Source organism: Balaenoptera ricei, chromosome 13 (genome assembly GCF_028023285.1).
Source record: "Balaenoptera ricei isolate mBalRic1 chromosome 13, mBalRic1.hap2, whole genome shotgun sequence".
Taxonomy (NCBI): Eukaryota; Metazoa; Chordata; class Mammalia; order Artiodactyla; family Balaenopteridae; genus Balaenoptera; species Balaenoptera ricei.
The window spans coordinates 72,803,332-72,828,334 of record NC_082651.1 but is presented as its reverse complement, the minus strand read 5'-3'; the positions used below and the strand labels follow the sequence as shown (position 1 = coordinate 72,828,334).

Sequence of the window (25,003 nt, the reverse complement as noted above, 5' to 3'; positions counted from 1 at the left end):
GACACTCCCCACCCACGGGCGGCTAGCACCTGTGTGCAGAGTCCGGGATGAGCGTCTTCGCTGCGGCAGGCGCTGGGCTGCTGTGCGCTGGGCGGTTGTGTGCCGTGCGCGCGGGTAAGCAATTGCGGTGCCCGAGCCCCCGTTGCCGCGGAAACCGCCCGGGGCGCCTTCTCCAGTTGAGGGGACTCCGGGGCGCTCTAGGCTGCAGCCTGGAGTCCAGCGTCAGACACGAAATGGCTGTGTGGTCGTGGGCCAAGCGCGTGCCTGCTGCGCCCTTTGGGCGTGCTGAGGGCCCGAGACAGCTTTCCTTGCTTTGGCCGAGGTGAAGGGTTGACGAAGCCGCTTTGAAATCACTCCGGCTGCTGTGCACATGCCAATACTAAGGTTTCTAATGAATGCCGTTTAATGTGTGTTTTCTACAGTCCTTCCTTGTCTTTGGAGAGGAAAGTACTTCAGTTCCGGGAATGAGCCGGCAGAAAACAACCCGGTGACCCCTATGCTGCGGCATCTTATGTACAAAATCAAGTCTACTGGTCCCATCACCGTGGCCGAGTACATGAAGGAGGTCTTGACCAACCCAGCCAAGGTATGGGTCGGGGAGCCCGGGGACCAGGCCCGCTCTAGCTGCGCTGCGGGGTGTGAACCAGGAGGATATGCTCAGAGGGGACCCCGAAGGTCCTCAGCCCTGGCAGTTGCCTTCCAGGGGAAGAGCCACGCTCAAAGACCTGGGGACAGATAAATGAATCTGTCAGTTGGTCAGGGCTGGGTCAAGTCAGCGGCAGTGGCTTTAAAGAGAGGACAAGTTACAGAGATGTTCAGGGGACGATGTAACCGATTGGACTTACAAGATGAAGGAAGGATGACTTCCCTTCCTGGGTTTATGGTAGATACTGGAGTCATTTTTCAGGAAGAAGGGAATTCAGGAGGAGGTAGAGGTAGGTAAGAGTTCAATCCGAACTCTTTGACGTGTCTGTGGGACTCAGGTGGAAATGTCCAATAGGCAACAGGAAATACGAATTTAGTGCCTGGAAAGCTGTGTTGGGATGGCATCAGCAGGCACTGGGAGCGTATTCCATTGAGAATGGAAGGTCTGGGCGTTTACGTTCTAGCATTAGGCATTGTCACAGGTTTTTGACCTTCATTTCCTTGTCTGCTCTACAAAGTCACTTGGTGAAAGCCTGTGGTCCTTTTATTTTAGAATGTTTCACCTTTTGTTGGGTTGAAATATGAGATCTGTGGAATCCTGGGGTTTGTTTGGCCTTTTGCTGTTGGATATAGTAGAGTGACTCAGGGTCCAGAGGTTTAGTAAAGGAAGAGATCCTTTAATGCCTATATGCAGTGTTACAATGTACCAAAAGTTCAGATAAGGAGAAACTTTAAAACAAACACCTCTGGGTTAGAGTTGAGGTCCACTCATCATTTATCCATTTATTGAGGTGCCGTATGTGCCAAACACTGTCTCAGGCTCTGGGAATACTGCAGTGGACAATGGAGCATGGCGCTTATGTTCTAGTGAGATAATGAACCATAAACAAGGAAACAAATAATTAAACAAGATCATTGTGGATTGTTGTAAGTGCTTCTGAGGGAGGAAAAAACAAACAAACAAAACTGAGTTAATAGGGATTGAAAGCAAATACTGTGGTGGGAATAGGGATTGTAGAAGTTCCTTAGGTAGGTGGTCGGGGAAGGCCAGTACATTTGAGCTGAGGCTTGAAGGGTGGGGATGGGCCAGCCTGGCAAAAGTCTGGGAGAAGTGGGTTCCCAGCAGATGATCCAGAAACACCAGGTTTTTAAGCTGGGAAATGCTTTGGTACACAGGGAAGGGAAGGGCACCAGTGTGGCTGTGGGGCAGTGACTGGCGGGGGGGAGGGTTTGATGGTGAGGAAAGTAGTGTGAGATGAGTTTGGAGAGGAGCCAGTTCATGCAGTGCTTTCATGAAATTTAGATTTTTGTGTTAGTGCAATGGGAAACCTTTAGGAGGTGCATTCATGTACATTGTGTTGGCAGTGACATCAGGTGGAGATAGTAAGTGAGCCGCTGGTCATAAGAGTCTGGAGTTCGTGAGAAAGATTGGGCATGCATATATAAATTTGGTCATCATCAGTATATAGATGACGTTAAAATAAAAAGGAACCAGTGAGAGTATCCTTAGAGAAGAGAAGGTTTTTCAGGAGTAAGCCTTGAGGTAACTCAAATTTAAAGTAGAGGTTCTTAACCTAGGGATCCTTGAATAGAAATCAGGGGGTTTGTAGACGTGGATGGGAATAAAAATTACACTTTTATTTTCATTAACCTCTAACTGAAGTTGAGTGTTTCTCTGATTATGAACATAGGCAACAACCAGTACCATCAGCAATACTCTGTGATTTTAGCGTCAGTGGAAATCACTGACATTGTCATATCACAACAGAGTGATCATGATATCTCAAAATACCATTGTACTTCTCTGTACTTCAAAACTTCATTATTTATTAGAACTTCAGCTCAATTTTGCTTTTTAATACACTTATAAAGGTGTATATATATTACTATATCACAAATTTATTTTTAAAATATTTGATAAGTATTTTTCTTTTTTTATAAATTTATTTATTTATTTATTTATTTTTGGCTGTGTTGGATCTTCGTTGCTGCGTGCGGGCTTTCTCTAGTTGCGGCGAGCGGGGGCTACTCTTTGTTGCAGTGTGTGGGCTTCTCATTGAGGTGGCTTCACTTGCCGCGGAGCACAGGCTCTAGGCGTGCGGGCACTAGAGCGCAGGCTCAGTAGTTGTGGCACACGGGCTTAGTTGCTCAGTGGCATGTGGGATCTTTCCGGACCAGGGCTTGAACCCGTGTCCCCTGTGTTGGCAGGCAGATTCTTAAACCGCAGTACCACCAGGGAAGCCTGATAAGTATTTTTCAATTGATTTCATATTTAGTCCTGTGTGTTTTAAGTCCTGTGCATTTAAAAACATTCTGTGAAGGGTCTGTAGTGTTCATTAGACTGCCAGAGTGGTTCGTTTCTCACACAGACACACACACACACACACACACACACATACACACACACACACACCACATCCCTGAAATATACTTCCTTACGAAGGGAAAGAGAAAGGCTAGAGGGGAGATGCTGTATGGAGTGAAAAAAATTTTTTTGAAGATGGAAGTGACTTAATTAAATTTCTAATGCTGAGGGGGAAAAGTTGAAGCTGTAAGAGAAAGCTGTGATAGAAAGATCCTGGCCCATGAGGGTTATGTGAGGAGTGATGATTGAGCCAGAGCACAGGATTAAGTTTGGAAAAGAGCAGAAGGTGTAGGCGTTTCATCCTTTGAGTCCCGAGGAAAGAATGGGAACAGTGGAGGCTGGATGGGGTCAGGAACCTGAGGAAGTCTATTTAATAACATTCTTTAATTCCTGCGTGGGCCCGAGCCCAGGTCACCTGCTGAGGGTAAGCTGGTAGAAGAAGGGGCTTGAAGGGCATGGGGAAATTTTAAACAATTCTTGAGTGTTTCTTGAAGGCTAAACACTACGCTAAAACTTGGGATATGAAGGTAAATAAGACATAGTCCCGTCCCCCAAATGACTAATCCTTCTGGTGAACAATTTAGATATATAAAGAAATGAGTTTAGAAAAGGAGGCATGCGGTCTCGCCTGAGGTTGGAGGGCTGGAGGAGGAGGTCAGAGAAGGTGGCATTTGAGCAGATTCAGTCTTACTGAGTAGAAGATTGCCAGGGAGAGATGGGAAAGGAGAAAGGAGAACATTTGCGATGGCAAGGATGTATGGCCAGGCAGGGCAAATTAAAGACAAAACAAAACAAAAACAAACAAAAAATCAATTTTTTATTGAGCTATAACATTCACATAGAAAAACGCATAAATCACATTTATACAGCTTGATGAATTTTGACAAAGTGAACACTCCCGTGTCACCAGCGCCCAGGTCAAGAAGCAGCCTCGAGAGCAGGCAGGGCTGATTTGAAACACAGCGGGCGAGGTTGGGCGAGGGGCTTGTGGGGCAGCCAGGGTCTTCGTGTGGACGCAGGAGAGGCAGGGCAGCTGTGCAGTGTGGAGAGGGGCCCTGCTTGGCTTCTGCCTTTGTAGTCAAGGAGTGATTGTTTTTCTACCAGTGCTGCAAAATGACTGTTCCTTTGTAAAATTCAGGTAAAGACGCTGTTTATTTTGCTTATTTGGAAGAGAGAACTTTCTTATGAAATAACTTGTTTATCTCATTGTATACATTATGTGAGATTTTGGAGGGGTGTTTTAAAAAGCTTATTTGAAAATTAATTTGTTTTCTCCATTTTTTCTTTTTACATAGGGCTATTATGTGAACCGTGACATGCTAGGAGAAAAAGGAGATTTCATTACTTCACCTGAAATAAGTCAGATCTTTGGGGAGGTAATATCCAACGTAAACTCTAGAAGAAACTAATTATCAAACATTTGAGAGTAGATCAAGTAGTAGTATTCCACAGTAGTGTTTTACAGCTTTGTTTTTGGTGATTCATCAAGTTTTAATTTTTTTTTTTTTAAATATTTATTTATTTGGCTGCGTTGGGTCTTAGTTGCGGCACGCAGGATCTTCCTTGCGACATGTAGTGTCTTTCGTTGCAGTGGGCTCAGTAATTGCAGCTCATGGGCTTAGTTGTCCCTCAGCATGTGGGATCTTAGTTCCCTGACCAGGGATCGAACCCTCGTCCCCTGCATTGGAAGGCGGATTCTTAACCACTGCACCACCAGGGAAGTCCCAAGTTTTAATTTTTTAGTGGTTTATATACTGAAGGAATAGAGGTATCGAGGACATTTGAAAGGTTTAATACTTTACTGTAGAAGAGGAAATGTAGAGATACAAAGGACAGAAGGAAAGAAAAAGAAAAGAAATGGAAGAAAACGTGTTGGAAAAGAGGAGAACCAGATGAAAAAATGAGAATGGAAAGACGAAGAGAGACAACAGGCAAGGTGAAGAAGGAGGTTGAGAGTTCCCTCAAGAAGGAAGAGAGAAAAGATAAAAAATACTGAGGAATTAGTGGAATCAAAATGCACTGTATAGCCTATACCCCTTATTTAGCTGTATTTATAGTAGAAGTCTCCTTAAGAACTTTGAATTCTTTTCAGGAATTCTAGTTCATTTATTTCCATATATAACCTTTGATCAATTTAGAAATAGAAAATAGTACACAAAAGGAAGGAAAATCTAGGCATTAAAAAAATATTAATTATGACTTAAAGCCATGTAATTATTGAAATTACATGAATATGAAGAAATGGCAGAATCATATTTCATATGTCTGTTTGCTTTGAAATACTAGTACCTTTCGGTAAGTGATATCCTCTTATCTGTGTCATGGGACCTTTTATAGTAGAGGCTGCCTTTTAACTAGGTGTTTTCTTCTGTTACTAAGCTCCCTAAGTGGTGTCTGTTGTACTGTAGTCCCAGTGAAGTTCCTGTGTGCATATACATATATTAACATGTTAAATAACGTGTATGGTTGTTAGGAAACATTTTGCCTTCTGGCGTAAAGTCTATTTACATAGAGTTTTATATTGTGGTATACTTCTATGCTTTATAATGCTTGAATGTAGTTCTTTCCTTGTCACAGCTCCTAGGGATATGGTTCATCAGTGAATGGATAGCCACTGGAAAAAATGCAGCTTTCCAACTGGTGGAACTGGGCCCAGGCAGGGGTACCCTCTTGGGAGATATTTTGAGGGTAAGTAATAACAGAATGTCTTAAAGTCTCATGTACCTGACTCTTGTTACTTTTGACTGAGTTTGAAAACTTTGTTGATTTCCTTGGTTTTCAATCTTACCTCCTTAATCTCATATTTCTCAGGTAAAATGTAATGTCAAAATAATATAGTGAATCATTACTTGTTATCTGTTCCTAATCTTAAAAAAATGGGGGTGAGGGGAGAATGTAAAAGCTAAAAGTATAAAACATTTAGAAGATATTATGGGAAAATATATTCATCTTCTGAGTAGGGAGTTTTTTACATTATATAAAAAGCAGAAGCCATAAAGGAAAAGATTAATAATTTCAAATACATTAAAATTAAGAACTTTTTTGTTCTTTAAAGAAACTAGGAACATTTTGTTCTTCAAAGACACCATAAAGTGACAAGACAAAACACAAAGTGGGAGGAGTTATTTGTAACACATATAACTAACAAAGAACTGGTAGTTAGAATACATAAAGAACTTTTTTTTTTTAATAGATTTATTTAATTTATTTATTTATTTATTATTTTTTGGCTGCGTTGGGTCTTCAGTTGCTGTGCACGCTTTCTCTAGTTGCGGCGAGCTGGGGCTACTCTTCGTTGTGGTGCGAGGGCTTCTCATTGCGGTGGCTTCTCTTGTTGCAGAGCACGGGCTCTAGGCTCGCAGGCTTAGTAGTTGTGGCACACGGGCTTAGTTGCTCTGCGGCATGTGGGATTTTCCTGGACTAGGGCTCGAACCCGTGTCCCCTGCCTTGGCAGGCGGATTCTTAACCAGTGCGCCACCAGGGAAGCCCCGAAGATCTCCTTTAAATCTGTAAGAAGGTGACAGATAACTCAATAGAAAAGTCAGGCCAAAGATGTGAACAGGCCTGTCATAAAAGAGGGAGTCCATGTGGCTAATGAAGACAAAAAGATGCTCAGACTCATTGGTAATCAGGGAAATGAAAATTAAAATCACAGTGAGTAACCACTGTACCCTCAAAATTAGAAAGTCTGACAACACCAAGGTTGTCAGACCTTGGTTGGTGAGGATGGGGAGCAAGGGCAACTCTCATGTACTGCTTGTAAGTATATTTTGGTACAACCCCTATGAATAGCTACTGGGCATTATCTACTAACATCAAAGTTACTTACATTGTATGTCCCAAAAAAAATTGTGAGCTTATTTTGTGTGTACCTGACAAATCAGTGTAAAAAAAAAAATGCATATTCAATTTAAAGAAATTTAAATTTCTTGATGCTATATGATTTCTGCTTGAAATTAAGAATTGAAGGATTTTCTTTTTCAAAGAAAATTTACAAACATCTGACAAATAAGAATCCTGATTATATTGTATGTTTTTGATGGTGAGGGGAACCCACTGATTTATGTTTCCAGGGCTCTATTTTGTATCTTTTTAAATTGGCAAAGTCATTTGAATATAAAATATTTAATAAGATTCTCAAACAATATTTTGTTTCAAGAACTTTAAAAATTAAGCCCAAAGCTCTTTTTTTTCTTTAAAAAAATTTTTTTAAATTGAAGTATAGTTGACTTACAGTGTTTCAGGTGTACAGCAAAGTTATTATATATATATTTTCAGATTATTTTCCATTATAGGTTATTATAAGATATTGAATATAGTTCCTTGAGCTATACAGTAGGTCCTTGTCGTTGTGTATTTTATATATAGTAGTGTTTATTTGTTAATCCCAAATTCCTAATCCCTGTCCCCCATAATCCATTCTTTTTTTTTTTTTAAAGAAATTCACGTTCTTTTATTTATTTATTTATTTATGACTGTGTTGGGTCTTCGTTTCTGTGCGAGGGCTTTCTCTAGTTGTGGCAAGTGGGGACCACTATTCATCGCGGTGCGCGGGCCTCTCACCATCGCGGCCTCTCTTGTTGCGGAGCACAGGCTCCAGACGCGCAGGCTCAGTAATTGTGGCTCACGGGCCCAGTTGCTCCGTGGCATGTGGGATCTTCCCAGACCAGGGCTCGAACCCGTGTCCCCTGCATTGGCAGGCAGATTCTCGACCACTGCGCCACCAGGGAAGCCCCCATAATCCATTCTTTATGCTTGTCTTTTGGAAAGAAAATGCTTGGCTTTATCATTCCCATGCGTAAACATCTTTGGCAGCTACCCTCTTATCAATACAAGGTGTTCACAACCAGACTTGTTTCTGTGCTCTACCTTGAACTCCGTGCTCCAAACTATATGCACCAAACTATACCCACAGCTCTTAAAATGTCTAAAGGATGCTTCCCTAGATCAAGTCCTGAGAACTCTTAAAAAGCCAAAGAATTTAAAGGAATGTAAAGAAAATAGCCAAAGGTGTAATTACAGACTTGTTTTTATTTTTGATCATATTTCTGAAGGATTTTTCTCTTGTGAAGAAGTTTTTCCATTTATAGTTTCATCTCAAAACTAAATTTGGTAAAGTCGTCTTGTCCTAATCAGTCTGTATCCGCATATTCAGGTCTCAAAAGTAGGAGGCAAATCACCAGTGAGTATTAAATTCAAATGAAAAAAATATTGATATACTTTATACAATTAGCATTGAATTTTTAGCATTAAAATATTGATAAAACATTAGTATATTCCTTTTTTTTCTCATGTTTACAGTAGCAAAAAAATGTGTGTGGCTAAGAAGAAATTGAAAATGGGAAAGAATCTCAAAGTTAAACTGTCAAATAATTAGTGCCATTCAAATCTGATTTCTTGTGGATACAGTCTGATCATCTCAGGGGTGAGGTGATTTTGTAGGCATAGCAGCTTTTTCTTTTTCTTTTTTTCTTTCTTTATTTTTTTCAAGCTATTGCCACAGCCTCCTGCTGCCCAAGGTTTGCTGGCCTAATCACTTGAGATACAGCAGTTTGACTTTCCGCATCACTTTGTAGGGCCCTACTTGCTGTATCAGTGGCTAGTCAATGATCTTCTTTAGGATACTCTCTTCATAGCAGCTTTTTAAAATCAAGCCTAGCTCTTTACCCATGAACTTGCTGTGTGGCCCCAGGTGTGATGTGTATAACAATTTTCAGGTCTTATAAGTAAAAAATCTCTGTTTTTTCAAAGTTAAAAAAAAACAAGGCTATATACATTTTATTTCTTTGGTCTTTTTTTAGACTCTCTAATCTGAATCATTGTTGTTATTGGATGCTAAAGCTTTTATTTTCATTTGTTAGTCATAATTCTAATTTTTATCAGTAGGAAACCAAATTGTACTGTGTACTATGTACTGTTCATTTCTTATATAGACTATGTTTAATAACTCCAGTAGGTTATGATTCTCATAGACTGCTGGAGAGTGACTTGTGTGAGGTTCTCTGAAACGAATTATTACTTTTGCTGTGACATGAGCAAATTATCGAGGTCAATGGTTAGAAAACCTAAAATCTACTCAACAAGATTTTGCCAATTTCTTCTTTTTATATTTAGGTGTTCAGTCAGCTTGCATCTGTGCTGAAAAACTGTGACATTTCAATACATCTGGTAGAGGTCAGCCAAAAATTAAGTGAGATTCAAGCATTAACGTTGACTGAAGAGAAGGTCCTATTAGAGCGAAATGCTGGATCCCCAGTATATATGAAAGGTGTCACTAAGTCTGGAATTCCAATTTCCTGGTACCGAGATCTGCAAGATGTTCCAAAAGGTAATTATTTTATATTGATTAATGAAAGAATTTTGATCACAACCCCTCACAGTAGTGATAGGTGACCACAACCTTGTAGAGCAATGTAGTAGATCGAGTTAGGGCTGCCAAGTCCCTTACCTATAGAGAACAGCATTGTGTTAGAAAATAATTTCATGTGATGTTGCAAAAACCAAAGCAAACCAAAACCAAAACATGGATCTCGGTTGTACTTTTTAGTTTTTCCCTACCCCTCAGATAGTACTGATGATGAAGTAGCCCAAGGCAGTGGGGCCCGAAGGAAGCAGTGTTAGTAGATGAGTTTACTTTAATTATCTCATCTTTTGATCATCCTTACTTGCCTAAAGGCAAGGAAGGGGTGGTGGGAGAATCCCTTCACTCCTCAAGAATGTTATGTTGATGAGCCCCAGCTCAAACCTTAAGTGGTGGTCTGACCTTGGCCAAGGCACCACAGCCCTTCCTGGCCTTAACCGTCTTGGCTGATTTTAGGAAATTCAAATCCTCTTCCAGCTAACAAATTTGAGTTCTGATTTCTTTTGGGCCTGGTGATGAATAAAACATTAAACTGATAACTGGGATATTTCAGCTCTCTGACCCTCTATGTGGAAAATGGGAACAGTAATAATAGTTCCTATGTATGTTCTGCACAGTAGGTTTGCCATGAAGAGGTGGGTGATTCTGTGGAAGTTATAGTTGTGGAAGCATCACAAGTTCCATTACGAAGAACTATGCATTTTCTTTTTGTTAATGTTCAAAACAACCAATTGATTGCCTTGAAAATGCTGAAATGTTAATTTTTTTCTTCTGTTTTTAAATAGAGTACAGCTTTTATCTTGCACATGAATTTTTCGATGTTCTTCCTGTGCATAAGTTTCAGGTATTGATGGGAAAGAAGTCACATTTATAATTGAATAACAAAGGGCCTTATGTTGTAAGAATAAACATTTATGGTGTTTAATTACTACTTGTTGAAGTTAGCTATATTTGGAAGTTTGATGAATATAAATAATTGAAAGGCAAAAGTGAAATATTAAGAATTCTTAATTCTTAGGATATTAAGGATTCTTAATTCCTCTGGGATAAAGATGTAAGAGAATGTAAGATAGTAAATGACTATAGTGCAATGAAGGATTATTTTTTAGCAAATATTTTTAAATTCCAAAAATTAAAAATTTTCTTCTTTCTGTGAGGAGATTTAAGATTTGGTGGTAATGCACATGTACTGGTAACTTGTAGGGCTAAGAGTATATATTATTATGTAGTAATTTGTTGGCAGAAGCTTCTGATCAGTCCTCCTAAGTCTGTTTTCCATTTTGGGGGCACTTTCCATGTTGCGTATTTCCTCCTCCATTTCTTATCTAAACAGCATTAATAGTTTGCATCTATCATTCTACTCATACTGTTCAAAGGAAATGAAGTAATGCCTTTAAATAATTTAAGTGGTAAAGTGCTCTGTAAATGTTAGTTATCTGTCTTATATATGATAAGAGGAGAAAAGTTATTTTGGTAGAGGCAATTTTGAGAACAAACTTGCAAAAATTTGTTTTTATGTGTTATTTTGTGTTTAGAAAACACCACACGGATGGCGAGAAGTACTCATTGATATTGATCCACAGGTTTCTGATAAACTGAGATTTGTTTTGGCGCCTTGTGCTACCCCAGCAGAAGCCTTCATACAAGTAGGAATAATTTTTTTTTCTTAGTTTATTGCCAGCCAAATCTTCAGTCTTATTTTCTGAGTTAGTATTTTAGAGTTCCTTGTAACATGAAAGGTGCTTTTTATTAATAGTGAAAATGCACAGGATTTAGAGTCAGGAGACTGGGTTCAAATCATTTCTTAGCCATGTGACCTTAATGTAATAAGAAAGTAAGTGCTTACTCAGCAAGTCCCTGACTGTCTCTGTTTACCTCAGTTCTCTATCAAATGGTGACAATATTGCCTACTTGACAGGAAGTTATGTATCTGTGAAAACAATGTAGTACAGTGTAAAGTAACAATAACAATATTTATTGAATATTTTGTATGTATTACTCTTTTTTTTTATTTTTAATTTTTTTAATTTTTTTATTTTTTTAAATTTATTTATTTATTTATTTATTTTTGGCTGTGTTGGGTCTTCGTTTCTGTGCGAGGGCTTTCTCTAGTTGCGGCAAGCGGGGGCCACTCTTCATCGCGGTGCGCGGGCCTCTCACTATCGCGGGCTCTCTTGTTGAAGAGCACAAGCTCCAGACGCGCAGGCTCAGTAGTTGTGGCTCACGGGCCTAGTTGCTCCGTGGCATGTGGGAACTTCCCGGACCAGGGCTCGAACCCATGTCCCCTGCATTAGCAGGCAGATTCTCAACCACTGCGCCACCAGGGAAGCCCTACTCTTTTTTTTAAAAATTTATTTTTGGCTGCATTGGGTCTTCGTTGCTGTGCGCCGGCTTTCTCTAGTTGCAGCGAGCGGGGCCTCCTCTTCGTTGCGGTGTGCAGGCTTCTCATTGCTGTGGCTTCTCTTGTTGCAGAGCACGGGCTCTAGGCGCACGGGCTTCAGTAGTTGTGGCACGCAGGCTCAGTAGTTGTGGCTTGTGGGCTATAGAGTGCAGACTCAGTAGTTGTGGCGCACAGGCTTAGTTGCTCCGCGGCATGTGGGATCTTCCCGGACCCGGGCTCGAACCCGTGTCCCCTGCATTGGCAGGCGGATTCTTAACCACTGCACCACCAGGGAAGCCCCTATTACTCTATTTTCTCATTTAATTCTCAAAACTATTATTAGGTAAGTTTTATTATCACTCTCTTTGGGCTACTGTTAGAGCATACCTTTTTTCTCATGCTTCCACCCAAATTAAAATTTGATTACTCCTTTCTATTGTCCTCAAGGAATAATTGCAAGAGCCTGTGTATCTTCGGTTTGAGTTTAAACGTTCAAAAAACCTGTACTTCTCAGGAATGTTTGGGCTTTAGATTGCCTGTTTTATTCCCTTTTTTTCGAGCTCAGAAAAAGAAGATTTCTACTTTCTGGACCATAACTAAGAATTTCTGCCTTAGAAGTTACCGATTTTAAAAGCAGAAGAGCTTTTAAACATAAACCTATGAATTAAGTTTTCATTGCAAAGCATAAGTTTAAAATATCAGCCTAAGTGCTTGTGAGCATTTCTACTGTTTCATACTCTGGCTAATTTTACCTGAGTGAGAAACAAATTCATAAAGCTACTGCGAGCTAACCCCCCGAGAGTTGATTGTTTTTAGGTCTTCACTTGAACAGTGTACACTTATGAGAAAGGGAGTGATGATTTCCCTCTCATTTGGATGGAGCAAATGGTAGTGGAATCTCTTGTCTTGAAGAGCAGTCTAGGATGTTAAGAATGTCAGCGTGGAACGCTGAGTCATGTCACCTTATGCCTGAAGCAGCTGACCCCATGGTTTATATAGTGAAACCACAGTAATTTATTTAATAGCACTGGAGGCTTAGTGGTTTATTATTTCATTTAATTCTCACAGTAAGCCTAGTATATGAAATAGACTGTGAAAGGTTAAGTAACTTGTCTCTAGTAAGCAGTAGATGAGGTGAGACTCAAGGGCTGAGTCTGGCTGACTCTGTGCCTCTTAGACCTGTGCCATTATAGGCAGAGACATCAGAGCAGGTCAGTACTTCACTTGTAATAGGTGTTAGGAGGGAGCAAAAGTTAATGTACATTTGCACAATGAGGAAAAAATTTTTCATTATCACAGGAATTAGTGAAATTTCATATCTGCTAGTCCAGTTGGCAAGTATTACTATTTATTGTCAATACACGTTTTAAGCTAGTATGTACTTCTTGAGGACCCTTAGTTAATAGTTGAACATCTTGGGAAATAAGGGCTTCAGGTACATTGACACTAGTTTATAAGCTGGTGTTGCTAGATATAGGGCATATCGTTGGGGTACCTTTTCCCGCAAAAGAAGGCAGATATACTTGCTTTAATAGGGTCTGTTTTGTTATAATGGATTTATATCATTTGTTCTACCAGCACAACTTTTTAGTGTCTCTTATGTGTCAGGCACTGTTCTAGGCAGACAAAAATTCCTTTTCCATGCTTTCAACCCAGTGGAATATATTTATATGAATTATGATACAGAAGTAAAATCACCATAAATAAAATGATAATGTTCTTAGCCATCTGGAGGGTTGAGAGGGCATATGCCTTTTTATAAAAGGCATTAAAATTAAAATATCTTTGTAAACTGAATGGACATCAGAGAACCAAGGAGTTCTGTGTAATAGAAAGGATGTCATGTGAAAAGTTGAGTGTAGACAACATATTCATATTGAGAAGGAATTTATTTTTTTTATTTAAAAAAATTTTTTTTTTTTTTTTTTTTAATTTTTTTGGCTGTGCTACATGCGGGACTTCAGTTCCCTGACCAGGGATCGAACACACGCCCCCTGCAGTGGAAGCATGGTGCTCCAACCACTGGACCACCAGGGAAGCCCTGAGAAGGAATTTATTTTTATTGTAACTAAGAAATGCTCATTGTAGAAAAACCCTAAGGAAACAGGTCTTTTGGATGATGTATTTTGATTCAACTGTTCCCTTACTAGTGTGATGAAACAAGGGATCACGTGGAAGTGTGTCCTGATGCTGGTGTTATTATTCAGGAACTTTCTCAACGCATTTCACTAACTGGAGGTGCTGCCCTGATTGCTGATTATGGTCATGATGGAACTAAGACAGATACCTTCAGAGTATGTATAATTCAGTCACATGATCTATCAGAATTTAACTGGTACAATTTACTTACAGTTGTCATTTGTTAGGTTTGAAGCTCATTGAAGATATTTATCTTATTTTGGTTTCTACAGTGCTTAGCACTGTTGTATTACATTATTTTATAATTAATCCATGTTATTATAATTACCCTTAACCCTGTGTCTTACCGTCCACCTCTCCTTTGAGCAGGGTCTGGATTGTCTGCATTATTCCTTAAGTTGCAGAACCTAGGTTTGCATAGATCCTAGTAACCATCTGAATAATTCAAATTGAAAGATTTTCTTAAAAGTTCTTAAAAATTTCCCCTCCTTCATTTAAAAAAACGTTGTTACTTTTTATAGATTTGATCTAGCTACTGTAATCATTCAAACTTTTTCTGCATATTTCAACACGTTTTTTCCTTTCCAGATGTATCCTTCCTAAACATCCTTCCTAAACATCCTTTCTTATGCTCTTGGAACAGGGGTCCCCAACCCCTGGGCCTCATACCATTAGTGGTCCTTGGCCTGTTAGGAACCGGGCCGCACAGCAGGAGGCGAGCGGCGGGCAAGCGAGCGAAGCTTCACCTGCCGCTCCCTGTCGCTCTCATTACCACATGAACCATCCCAAAAGTTGTCTTCCACGAAAGCGGTCCCCGGTGCCAGAAAGAGTGGGGACCGCTGTCTTGGAATATGATCAATTCTGTTCAATATACTTTAATTAAAGTATATTGAAATACATTTAACTAGATGTTATTAAGTCATTTTCTAGATCGGTGTTTCTCAATTTCTAACTTTATATTTTTAAAGAAAAACCTGGAGAGTTTTTTTTTCTTTAAGCACTGATTCTCTAGGCTTATCTCCAGGATTCTGATTTGCTAGGTCTGGGTAGAGTCCAGTAACACGTTCTCAGGTGATTTTTTTTGTTTTTTTAATAATTTTTATTGGAGTATAGTTGCTTTGCTCTTGGGTGATTCTGATGCATATAGTTGATGGATACACTTTGTAAAACACCATCTAGGTTCTGGTAACCTGAATTCATCTGGAGAATTCTCTCTTCTACTTCATCACCATGGGCATTAATGAAAATTTTAAACAACTGTCAAAGGCAGCATCTTCAGGCACTATAACATAGCACTTTATAGTGGGTTTTCCACATGGCATCTCATTTGAAGAAAGGGTGCTATTTGGTAAGAGTTTGTAAACCACTGATTTAGGCTATATTTTCCTTTTTAACAGTTGTTATGTAAAATGTACTAAAATGATAGCATTTCTTTAATCTTGATAATGATAACCATAAAAGTACAAAAACTCATCATTTAAAAAATTATGTTCAAGGGGTTTTGTGGCCACAGGCTTCATGATGTCTTAATTGCCCCGGGAACAGCAGACCTCACAGCTGACGTGGACTTCAGTTACTTGCGCAGAACGTCCCAGGGGAAAGTAGCTTCTCTGGGTCCAATAAAACAGCAGACATTTTTAAGAAATATGGGCATTGATGTCCGGCTGAAGGTAATGATTTATGTTATTTCACTGTTATTAAATATTTTAATTTCATACTATTTCAATAAATATCTTAAGTTCACTTGGCCTTAATGCTCTTGCCATTAGTCAGATCCTCGGTGTTCCAGTCTTTTCAGTAGCATAGGGTTCAGTGTAACCAGACAACGTGGGGGTGGAGCAGCCTGGTAAGTTTTATGCATCTCTCTTGAGGTAAAATGAAGACTTCCAAATAGTATTCACGTTTGTTAAGGAAACTTGACTGCCTGTATGAGTATGAATTTTACAACTGTTTTGAAGACATCTTAACCCTTCAGTGTAGATCAAACTACCTGGGAATATCTGCTAAACATACAAATCCATAGGTTTGGGTCACAGCAACCTGTGTCTTTAATAAACACACCATGATTCTAAGGTAGATGATCAGAAATTACATTTTAAGCACTGTTTTATTGAATAGCTAATAGTCATTAGTATTGTTGCAAATAACTAGGAATCCTTTCTCCTGGTTATTTTCACTAAGAAATCTTTTTCTTTTCAGGTTCTTTTAGATAAATCAGATGAGCCATCACTGAGGCAGCAGTTACTTCAGGGCTATGATATGTTAATGAATCCTACGAAGATGGGAGAAAGATTTAACTTTTTTGCCTTGATACCTCATCAGAGACTTCATGGTAGAAATCATCAGATGAATGCATGTCAGTCAAAACCCTCTCCATCACCTGTAGCTGGGTTTGGTGAACTTGCTTGGCGGTGATATTTCAGTTTGGACTTTTTACTCCCAAGTTGGCCTAAGAAACTAGAATAAAGGGAACACATTTTATATATCACAGGTAAAATAAGTATTAAAATATTTTATCTCTTCACAGCCAATAAAAATAGCCCATACTGTACAACTGAAAATTGATCTTTTAAGATTGTGTTTGATTCTTGGTACAAATGTGTGTTCTCAATTTAATGAAACTTATTATTGGGTTTCCTCTAATTAATAAAGCTAGTTGCTGTATTTTTGTTTTAAAACGTAAACATGAATTCTGATTGGTTTTATAACTGGAAACAACTGGCCATTCACAGGGGACTGATTAAATAGAATTATCCATATATTTTAAAAATGAGGTAGAGTAGTATGTTCTGACATAGAAAGATTGCTAAGATTTAGCAAGTGAAAAAAGTAGGGTGCAAAATGTTTTGCAGTTATGATTCCATTTTTGTTGGAGAAAAGCTACATTTAAAGAAATGCTTAAAAGTAATTTCACAGCAATTAAAACACTAAATGCAGACTGGTTGTTTTCTGTTCCGTGATATTTACTTGTATATAAAAAGTAAGGAAAGGATGCCCAATAATCACTAGTTATTAAAGGGACTGTCTTCTCCATTGTATATTCTTTCCTCCTTTGTCGTAGATTAATTGACCATAGGTGTGTGAGTTTATTTCTGGGCTCTCTGTTCTGTTCCATTGATCTATGTGTCTGTTTTTGTTCCAATATGCTGTTTTGATAACTGTAGCTTTGTAGTAAAGTCTGAAGTCAGGGAGCCTGATACCATCAGCATTGTTCTTTTTTCTCAAGATTGCTTTGGGAATTTGGGTCTTTTGTGGTTCCATATAAATTTTAGGATTATTTGTTCTAGTTGTGTGAAAAATGTCATGGGTATTTTGATGGGGATTGCATTAAATCTGTAGATTGCTTTTGGGTAGTATCGACATTTTAACAATATTAATTCTTCCAATCTAAGAACATAGGATATATTTCCGTTTCTTTGTATCATTTTCAGATTCCTTCATCAGTGTTATATAGTTGTCAGAGTATAGGTCTTCCACCTTCTTGGTTGTTTATTCCTAGATATTTTATTCTTTTTGATGTGATTTTAAATGGGATTGTTTTCTTGGTTTCTCTGATAGTTCATTATTAGTGTATAGAAAAGCAACAGATTTCTGTGTATTAATCTTGTATCCTGCAACTTTACTGAATTCATTTGTTCTAACAGTTTTTTGGTGGAGACTTTAGGGTTTTCTACGTACATTATCATGTCATCTGCAAATAGAGACAATTTTATTTTTTCCCTTCCAATTTGGATTTTAGAGGAAAGATTTTCAGCTTTTCCCTATTGAGTGTGGTTAAGTGGCCTTTATTATGTTGAGATATGTTCCCTCTATATCAACTTTGTTTAGAGTTTTTATCATGAATGACTGTTGAATTTTCTCAGATGCTTCTTCTGTCTCTTTTGAGATGATCATGTGATTTTTATCCTTTTGTTAATGTAGTGGGTCACACTGATTGATTTGCAAATATTGAACTATCCTTGTGTCCCTGGAATACATCCCACCTGATCATGGTGTGTGATCCTTTTAATATATTGTTGGATTCAGTTTGCTAATTTATGAGGATTTTTTGCATCTATATTCATCAGAGATACTGGACTATAATTTTCTTCTTTTGTAGAGTCTTTATCTGGTTTTGGTACTAGGGTAATGGTGGTCTTGTAGAATGAATTTGGGAGCATTCCATTCTCTTCAGTTTTTGGAATAGTTTGAGAAGGATAGGTATTAGCTTTTCTTAGTATGTTTAGAATTCCCCTGTGAAGCCTGAACTCTGGTTTGCTGGGAGGTTTTTTATTAATTACAAATTCAATTTCAATACTAATGACTGGTCTGAACTGTTCAGATTGTTTCTTAACTCAGTCTTGGCAGGTTGTATGTTTCTAGAAATTTTTCCATTTCTTCTAGGTTGTCCAATTTGTTGGCATATAATTGTTTGTAGTATTCTGTTTTTTTTTTTTTTTTTTTTTTTGGTATCTCAGTAGTACAGTTGTTCTCCTCTTTCTTATTTTGTTTATTTGGGTCCTCTCTTTTTTCTTCTTGATGAGCCTGGCTAAAGGTTTATCAATTTTGTAAAAAGGTTTATCAATTTTGTTTATCTTTTCAAAAAAACAGCTCTTGGTTTCATTGATGTTTTCTGTTGTTTTTTGGTCTCTATTTTATTTCCTCTCGTAATTATTATTTCCTTCCATCTACTAACTTTGGGCTTTGTTTGTTCTTTTTCTAATTCCTTTAGATAGTAGGTTAGGTTATTTGAAATTTTTCTTCTTTCTTGAGGTAGGCCTTACATTGCTATGAACTTCAATAATCACTATTAAATTTCCCAGTCTGGTTTGAGGGGTGGGAAAAGACTTTTTTATTTGTCCTCCTTTTTGGTATTTGAATTTTTATATGCTTCTGTGAATTTTATAATTAAAATTAGATTTAAAAAATTTTAAAAGTCACAGTAAAACCAATAAACCTAACAGGTACTTAAAATATGACTTAGAGTAAATCCAGACTGCTTAGGAGGAGTAATTTTCTAAACTGAGTTAATTCTCTCTTATTTTCAGATAACTGTCAAGATTTAGTTCTATAAGTTCTCATTTTTTGGTTCAAAAAACTTTTATTAATACCAGACATACGGACTTTCTGAAGAACTGTTATATTAACAACACAAATTTGTGAAATTAAAGGAAAAGAATACTAGCTATATGTCTTGAATTTATAGCTTAACTATATTGGAAATTCATTGGCAGAGTGATGAATGATTGTTTCTTATTGCTTCTTTGGCTTCACTGAGAACAGGACTAGCATTCTCTATCATCTCATGCTAAATTAAAGGAAGATGGAGGCCTTATTTTTCAGATGCTGCTCAACTTTGGGCCATTCCTAGCCACTCTTAAAGACTTGGTTGGAGAATTTTTAGAAGATGAAAATACCCATAGTTGGCCCTTCCCAATTATTTAATAGTTTTTATGATTAAGGGGAAAGAGGCAATGCTTCTTGAAACCTGTACATGTACTTTGGTATTAGGTATTTAGCTTAAGTCTTTCGGCAGTTGCAGTAGTGGAATATTTGGTGGTAGTTTCTGAAAAACCTACAATTATTCCAAACTTTCATTCCAAGAAATGAGACCTCGAGGTTATTACCTCAAATTTTGTATAAAATTGTAATAATGAGTTGTTTTTTATTTTAGTCAGATTTAAAAAAAAATCTGTGTTCTTAAATATAGCATTAGTTTCATTTACAAATACTATTTCCAAAACAGTTCTATTACCAAAGCCTGGGAAAAGAACACAACCAAATAAAATATTCTTTGGATACCTCTACTAGAGATAGGCTCAGGTTTTCACATGGAAAAGTATGGTGATATGGAAATACATTTTATTATCAAGCTTCTTTGAGGATATTTACAAAAAGTGGGATGTAATAAAAAATAAAAATGTACTAAACAGTGTCATTATAGACTACTTTGTACATTATCAAATGTTTCTAACAATTATTTCTTATACAAACACAATGACTTCAAGACAAAAAAAGGTTATGCAGGTTATACAGTAACTGGAGAAATTACTCAACTCCAAATTATCTGACAGTGCCTTTACAATTTTTTTTTTTAGAAAACTTCTTAGGCATTCAACAAAAACAAAAAGAGTGCAATTAATTTCATGGCTTGTAAAGTTTGATTATATAAGTATAGCAAACAAACGTCATTCCAGTTAATTATCATCTTACGCAGTAAAACCACAATAGGGTGCCTAGTGACTCAGAATTACTTCATTTTAGCACACTGATATAAACAGACTTTAGAGAAATTTGGGGAAGTTATCCTCTATCACAGGAAAAATACACTTCCCAGAGGTGTTGCAAAATTAATTTGGTTTAATTTTTTCCTGTCTCACAATGAAATACTGAGACATTGTGGAGTGTCTCCTGGAGATATTTAGGGGTAGGCAGTATAGTAAAATGGTTAGGAGGGGTAAGAAGGACTCTGGAGCCACACTGCCTGGGTTCAAACCCACATCCTAACTGTGACCTTCAGCAGCTAGTTACTTAATTTCCCTGTGCCTCAGTTTCCTTATCTGTGAGAGAGAGTTAATGTGCACTTACCTCATGGCTGTTGTGAGGGTAAAACATGTAAAGAGCTCAGAAGAGAGGAGCACTGTGTGTTTCCTTCCATTCGCTCAAGGATATTTTTAGTCCTAGATAAGGCAGTAGCTTCAGGATCTCTAAGGGCCCTCTCAGTCTTAGTCTGTTCACAAGAAGAACATTCTTTTCCTTTGCTACCTCAAATTCTGTGGGCAGTGATAGTTAACACTCTTATAACTTTTAGCTTATGAACATCTGATCTTCACAACAACACTGTGAGGAAGGTACAGGCAAGAATTATAATCTTTATTTTATAGATTGAGGAACTCAAGGCTCAAACAGATTGTCACCTGCCGAGGCCAACATAGGTAATTAAAGAACGGAGCCAGATTTTTTGGCTCCACATCTTTTGCTCTTTTTGGAGGGGAAAAAAAGTTTACAATGATTACTGAGGAATCAGAAAACAAAAAGTCCCCAGATTTTTTATAAGTGAATGGTCCCACCAGATCTTTAACTTTTTTTGGGGAAAACTATTAGTAACTTTTAAAAAGCTATGAAAAAGTCTAACCTCTTAAATATGCTGTCTGGGTAGAAAAAAATGTCTTTAGCTGGCTGCTGAAGCTGCAGTGTTAAAAAAAAAATCTTTCATTCTTTCATTTGCTCAGCTGATAACATAGCCGTACTCTTACAAACTGTTTCATGCTCCACCCCATCCACTCCCTCAAACTGCTTAAAATGTAATTGATTTTAAAACATTCCAGATATCTGTAAAGCCTTCCAATAACCTAAGGGAAGAACAAAAGGATACTGTTATTCTTTCCTGTAGCATTGACTGACTCTGCACTGGCCTACTTTTAGCATATATTTAATTTTCTTCCTCAAATTATTCAACCCTATGTAAAGATAAATTGTGTAATTAGAGTTCAGATCTATACCTATTAAATGTTGGAATCCAATTGTGGCATCACAACGGCGTCAGTGGGAACGTGAATATTTAGCAGCAGAGTTGAGCTATAAGAAGACATACATAACAACTCAGCACTGAGACCAGCAGTTCCTACTCCTGGTTTTGTACATCAGTTGTCCCGAATGACCTTAGGGGCTGTTGCAACATGTCAATACTTACAAAAGGTGACAACTTAATTTTCATGTTCCAAAGAGCATATTCAGAATTTCAACTCCAAAAGGGTTAGGGATCACTGTTTTGGAGTCTTGACTGACCTAAAAAATAAAGGTAAAACAGTCCAGCACTTCCTTTCTAGGAGTCTAGGAAAAACCCCTCAATGCCTCTATGGTCAGTTAAACAAATGTTTTAAAGCCTATAGGAAATGGCATGCTGGTAGCCTCTCAGTTACCACATAAATGCACATCTGTTTAGTAATCAACCTTGTAACTCTTGTATGATTTGGTCAAACTACGCAATAACTGGACTCTAGCTTGCCTTTTTCTCCTTTTAAAAAAAATAATGTTAAGAATAGGAAAGGGAAGATAAATTAAGTGCCACTATTGTACTAAAATGAACGATTAGGAAAAATACAAAAACCAGTTATTGCTTATGCTGTAAAAATTTATGAAAAGCTCTATCTTGGGTTCCATTATGTGTTTTTATTACTCAGTTTCCCCTCTTGTACCTACTCAATATGAACTACAGTATTGGTGTCACTGATTCCTTATCATATTTCCTCATGTCTTTGCATCCTTTCAGATGACAACCTACAAAGAACAACAGTTATACAGCAAAATACCAGTCCATAACATGAAATCCTTCCTTATTGAAGTTAGCTCAATAATAACTAAGGATCCTCTTCCATGTCATCTGGATTGGGAGCCATAATGAAGTGCTTTGGGTATACAAGGTTGTGTGTATATGCATGTATTTCCCAGCGGGCATCGTCACTTTCGTGTGTAATGTAACGTTCACCAATGCGAGTTTCAAATTCTCTAAGGTCAAGCCAAGTCTGATAGTCCTAGGGAAAAAAAAAAGATTATGAACCATAAAAGAAACAATACTGTCAGCCTTTTTTTTTTTTTTGCTCAGCACCCTAGTCATAAAATTGACAACCTCTACCTCCTAAATACTTGCTATACAATAAGTTCATTTGTAATATTTTAAGTTAGCAATGTTAAAGATAAATACTTTCTCAAATTTAGAGTCTCTCATGAAGGAAGGAACTAGTTTCTAAAATTAAAAAAGAAAACATTGCCTCAGGCTTCTGAGGTGACTAATAATAACCACTAAAATATTTTGTTGGAGAGGCCTACACCTTACTTCTCAAAATAGGGGAAAGTGCTTAGAATCTGTTATCAGGATAATTTAATAACTGCTGAGACTAAATATGATTATATTTGTTTTGAAGTTATTTCTATCCCTCATTCCCTTTAAAATAGTTCTGAAGCTTCTCTCTTTACTCTGAAGTTTGGGGGTATCTTGACAAATCTATGCAATAGCTTTTGGGGGGTTAAGCCAAACATTTTAAATGGCATCTCTGATCTCTTCAATGCAAATACAAACCTTTTAGTGGACATTTTAAAAATAAAATATATTTGACAACATAATGTGTCATGCTCACCTTACAAAAAGGTGAAATGAATACTATAAGGCCCTAAGACATGTAGAATCTATTGCTTTTAAGAGTGGTTTCATTAAGACAATCACCATGAACTGCTCAAATGAGGATCGCCGAAGAGAGATACATTTTTTTTCTTTGCCAAGAGAGATACATTTTTTTTTTTACCTGCAGCCAGGGATGACTAAGAGATTTGTCCACACTGTAACGTTTTCTCATCTTCACTTGAAGTAGGTTGTTTATCAAATCAATTGCTAAGGGAAAAGACAAAATTAGATACATGAATTTAAGCATATAGAGCATCCCAAACCTGTGACTGCCTGGAAAGCAGTTCAATCCATAGAAATATAAGGTTGAGGATTTTTGCTTCTCAAGGACATGGCCTCTAAGCTAACCTGCTGGTGATCCATAAATATTTACTGAATTCACAGTGTATCTGGTTTATTAAGGAGACAGTATAGAGTACAGGTTAAAAGTACAGACTGGAGTCAGCCTGCTTGAGCTGGCGTTGTTACTACGGGTGACACAGGGTCAGTTACTAAAGTATACTGTGCTTCGGTCAACTGTAAAATGAGGTTGTTGAGAAGATGAAATAAATTTAATACACATAAAGGGCTTAGAATGGTGCTCAGCATATAAATGCTGAGTATTAACTATTATTTTTTAAGATGAATAAAACAGACTCTGATTATAGGCTGATTTTTTTTTGTTTCTTTTTTCCCTCCCCAATGATGCCATGTTCTTCTCTAGTCTCGGGCTTGGTCTGGAAAAGTAGCTGAAGCCATTGCCTTGCTTCTACAGACGTGGTTACAGTGAGGTGATAACTTATTACCAAAAGTTCATACTTAACAAGTTTTAGCAAATAAGTTCATGGTATTTTGGTGTATGTGGTGAGATCTTGGCATACATATTTTATCCAGTTATTTGGAGAAATGGGCCAACTGCAAAACCAAAGCAACCAGGTAACTGTACACTGACAACATCCCTATGTAACAATACAGCTGTTACTAAGGCATGGATCCAGGGATGAGCCAAATGAACGACTTATACTATTTCTAGTTCTAAATACCACCAAACTAGCAAAGATTTTCCATATTTTTGTTTTTGCCCTAATCAAGTTATTTTTTTCCCATAAGTATTTTAATTATTAATTTCTCTGTATTCTAAATACTTCAAACTTTTATCCATTGTTCCTTAAATGGCAGTCCACTATGTGCATCAGAATCATTCAGTGTATTTATTAAAATGTATTCAGTGTATTTATTCCTGGGTATCAATCCAGCTGGTGAGTCTGAATCTCTGGGATAGAGCCAGCGGGGTCTTCTTTTTAATAAATTCACCAAGTGATTCTGATTTAAGAGGTCTGCAGACCACACTGTCCAAGGAGCTCTAAGATGACTTTGGTAACATCCCCAAACCCTCATATGTACTTCTTCAGTTAGCTCTGTTCATTACCAAGTAAGCCTACTATTTATATGTTGTTCCTCAAACTTTTCCCAGTTTAATGGGCCATTAATCCCTATGATTAGGTCTGGCACTTCTGGGAAAACAAAAAATAGACCCCCCTGTTCCAAGGGTTGGCTAAATTCAGGTGGGGATGTTCCCCAGTATTGGTTCTATCAAATGCTATGGGAATGTTAAATAATGTTTTAAGTGGTATATAAAGAACCTAAGTTACAGGTCTCCATTCAAGGAGATTAGAATCTAGTTCTGAAGATAAGTGGTCGTGAAAAGATAAATACACCCAACTAGTAGCCTAAGTAGATCTTACACAGTTTGGAGGAGGGGTTCAGGGAAGACTTCTCAGATGAGCCACAAGTTACGGGATCTCTGAAGAACTGGAAGGATTTCGACAGCAAGGAGGAGAGACGGTAGGCAGGGAAAAGGCCTAAGCAAAATGCAGCGAATAGTTGAAAGTAGCTTGCGTAGGGCAGTAATGGCGGATGAGGCTAGAAGGCAAACTTGGGCCATATCACAGAGACCTACAGATGCAGCCTGGT

At 37.8% G+C, this 25,003-nt stretch overlaps 2 protein-coding genes across 5 annotated transcripts in view; one reads left to right on the top strand and one right to left on the bottom strand.

The window, feature by feature from the left end:
* The first annotated feature begins 4 nt into the window (after window positions 1-4).
* NDUFAF7 (NADH:ubiquinone oxidoreductase complex assembly factor 7) lies at window positions 5-23,677 on the top strand. Of its 3 annotated transcripts, XR_009506610.1 has the most exons (11): window positions 5-114; window positions 423-586; window positions 4,306-4,386; window positions 5,588-5,698; window positions 9,125-9,338; window positions 10,157-10,215; window positions 10,907-11,017; window positions 13,902-14,045; window positions 15,387-15,560; window positions 16,090-16,381; window positions 22,142-23,677. XR_009506610.1 is itself a non-coding variant. In XM_059943588.1 (10 exons), the coding sequence occupies exons 1-10, from the start codon at window positions 48-50 to the stop codon at window positions 16,303-16,305; spliced, it is 1,284 nt and encodes a 427-aa protein (XP_059799571.1). In that variant the 5' UTR covers window positions 5-47; the 3' UTR covers window positions 16,306-16,451. The 3 variants fall into 3 exon arrangements, 2 of the variants coding, with proteins under 2 accessions (XP_059799571.1, XP_059799570.1); XM_059943588.1 differs by lacking the exon at window positions 22,142-23,677 and having other exon boundaries at window positions 13,959-14,045; window positions 16,090-16,451; XM_059943587.1 differs by lacking the exon at window positions 22,142-23,677 and having other exon boundaries at window positions 16,090-16,451.
* Window positions 22,022-25,003, bottom strand: part of PRKD3 (protein kinase D3) — an 81,859-nt gene continuing 78,877 nt past the window's right edge. For both annotated transcript variants that reach the window (XM_059943586.1, XM_059943585.1), the window contains 2 exons: window positions 23,172-23,257; window positions 22,022-22,403 (listed from right to left, as the gene is read on the bottom strand). In XM_059943586.1, the coding sequence (XP_059799569.1) occupies window positions 22,230-22,403; window positions 23,172-23,257 (260 nt within the window). In that variant the 3' untranslated portion in view covers window positions 22,022-22,229. The remainder of the gene's footprint in view (window positions 22,404-23,171; window positions 23,258-25,003) is intronic.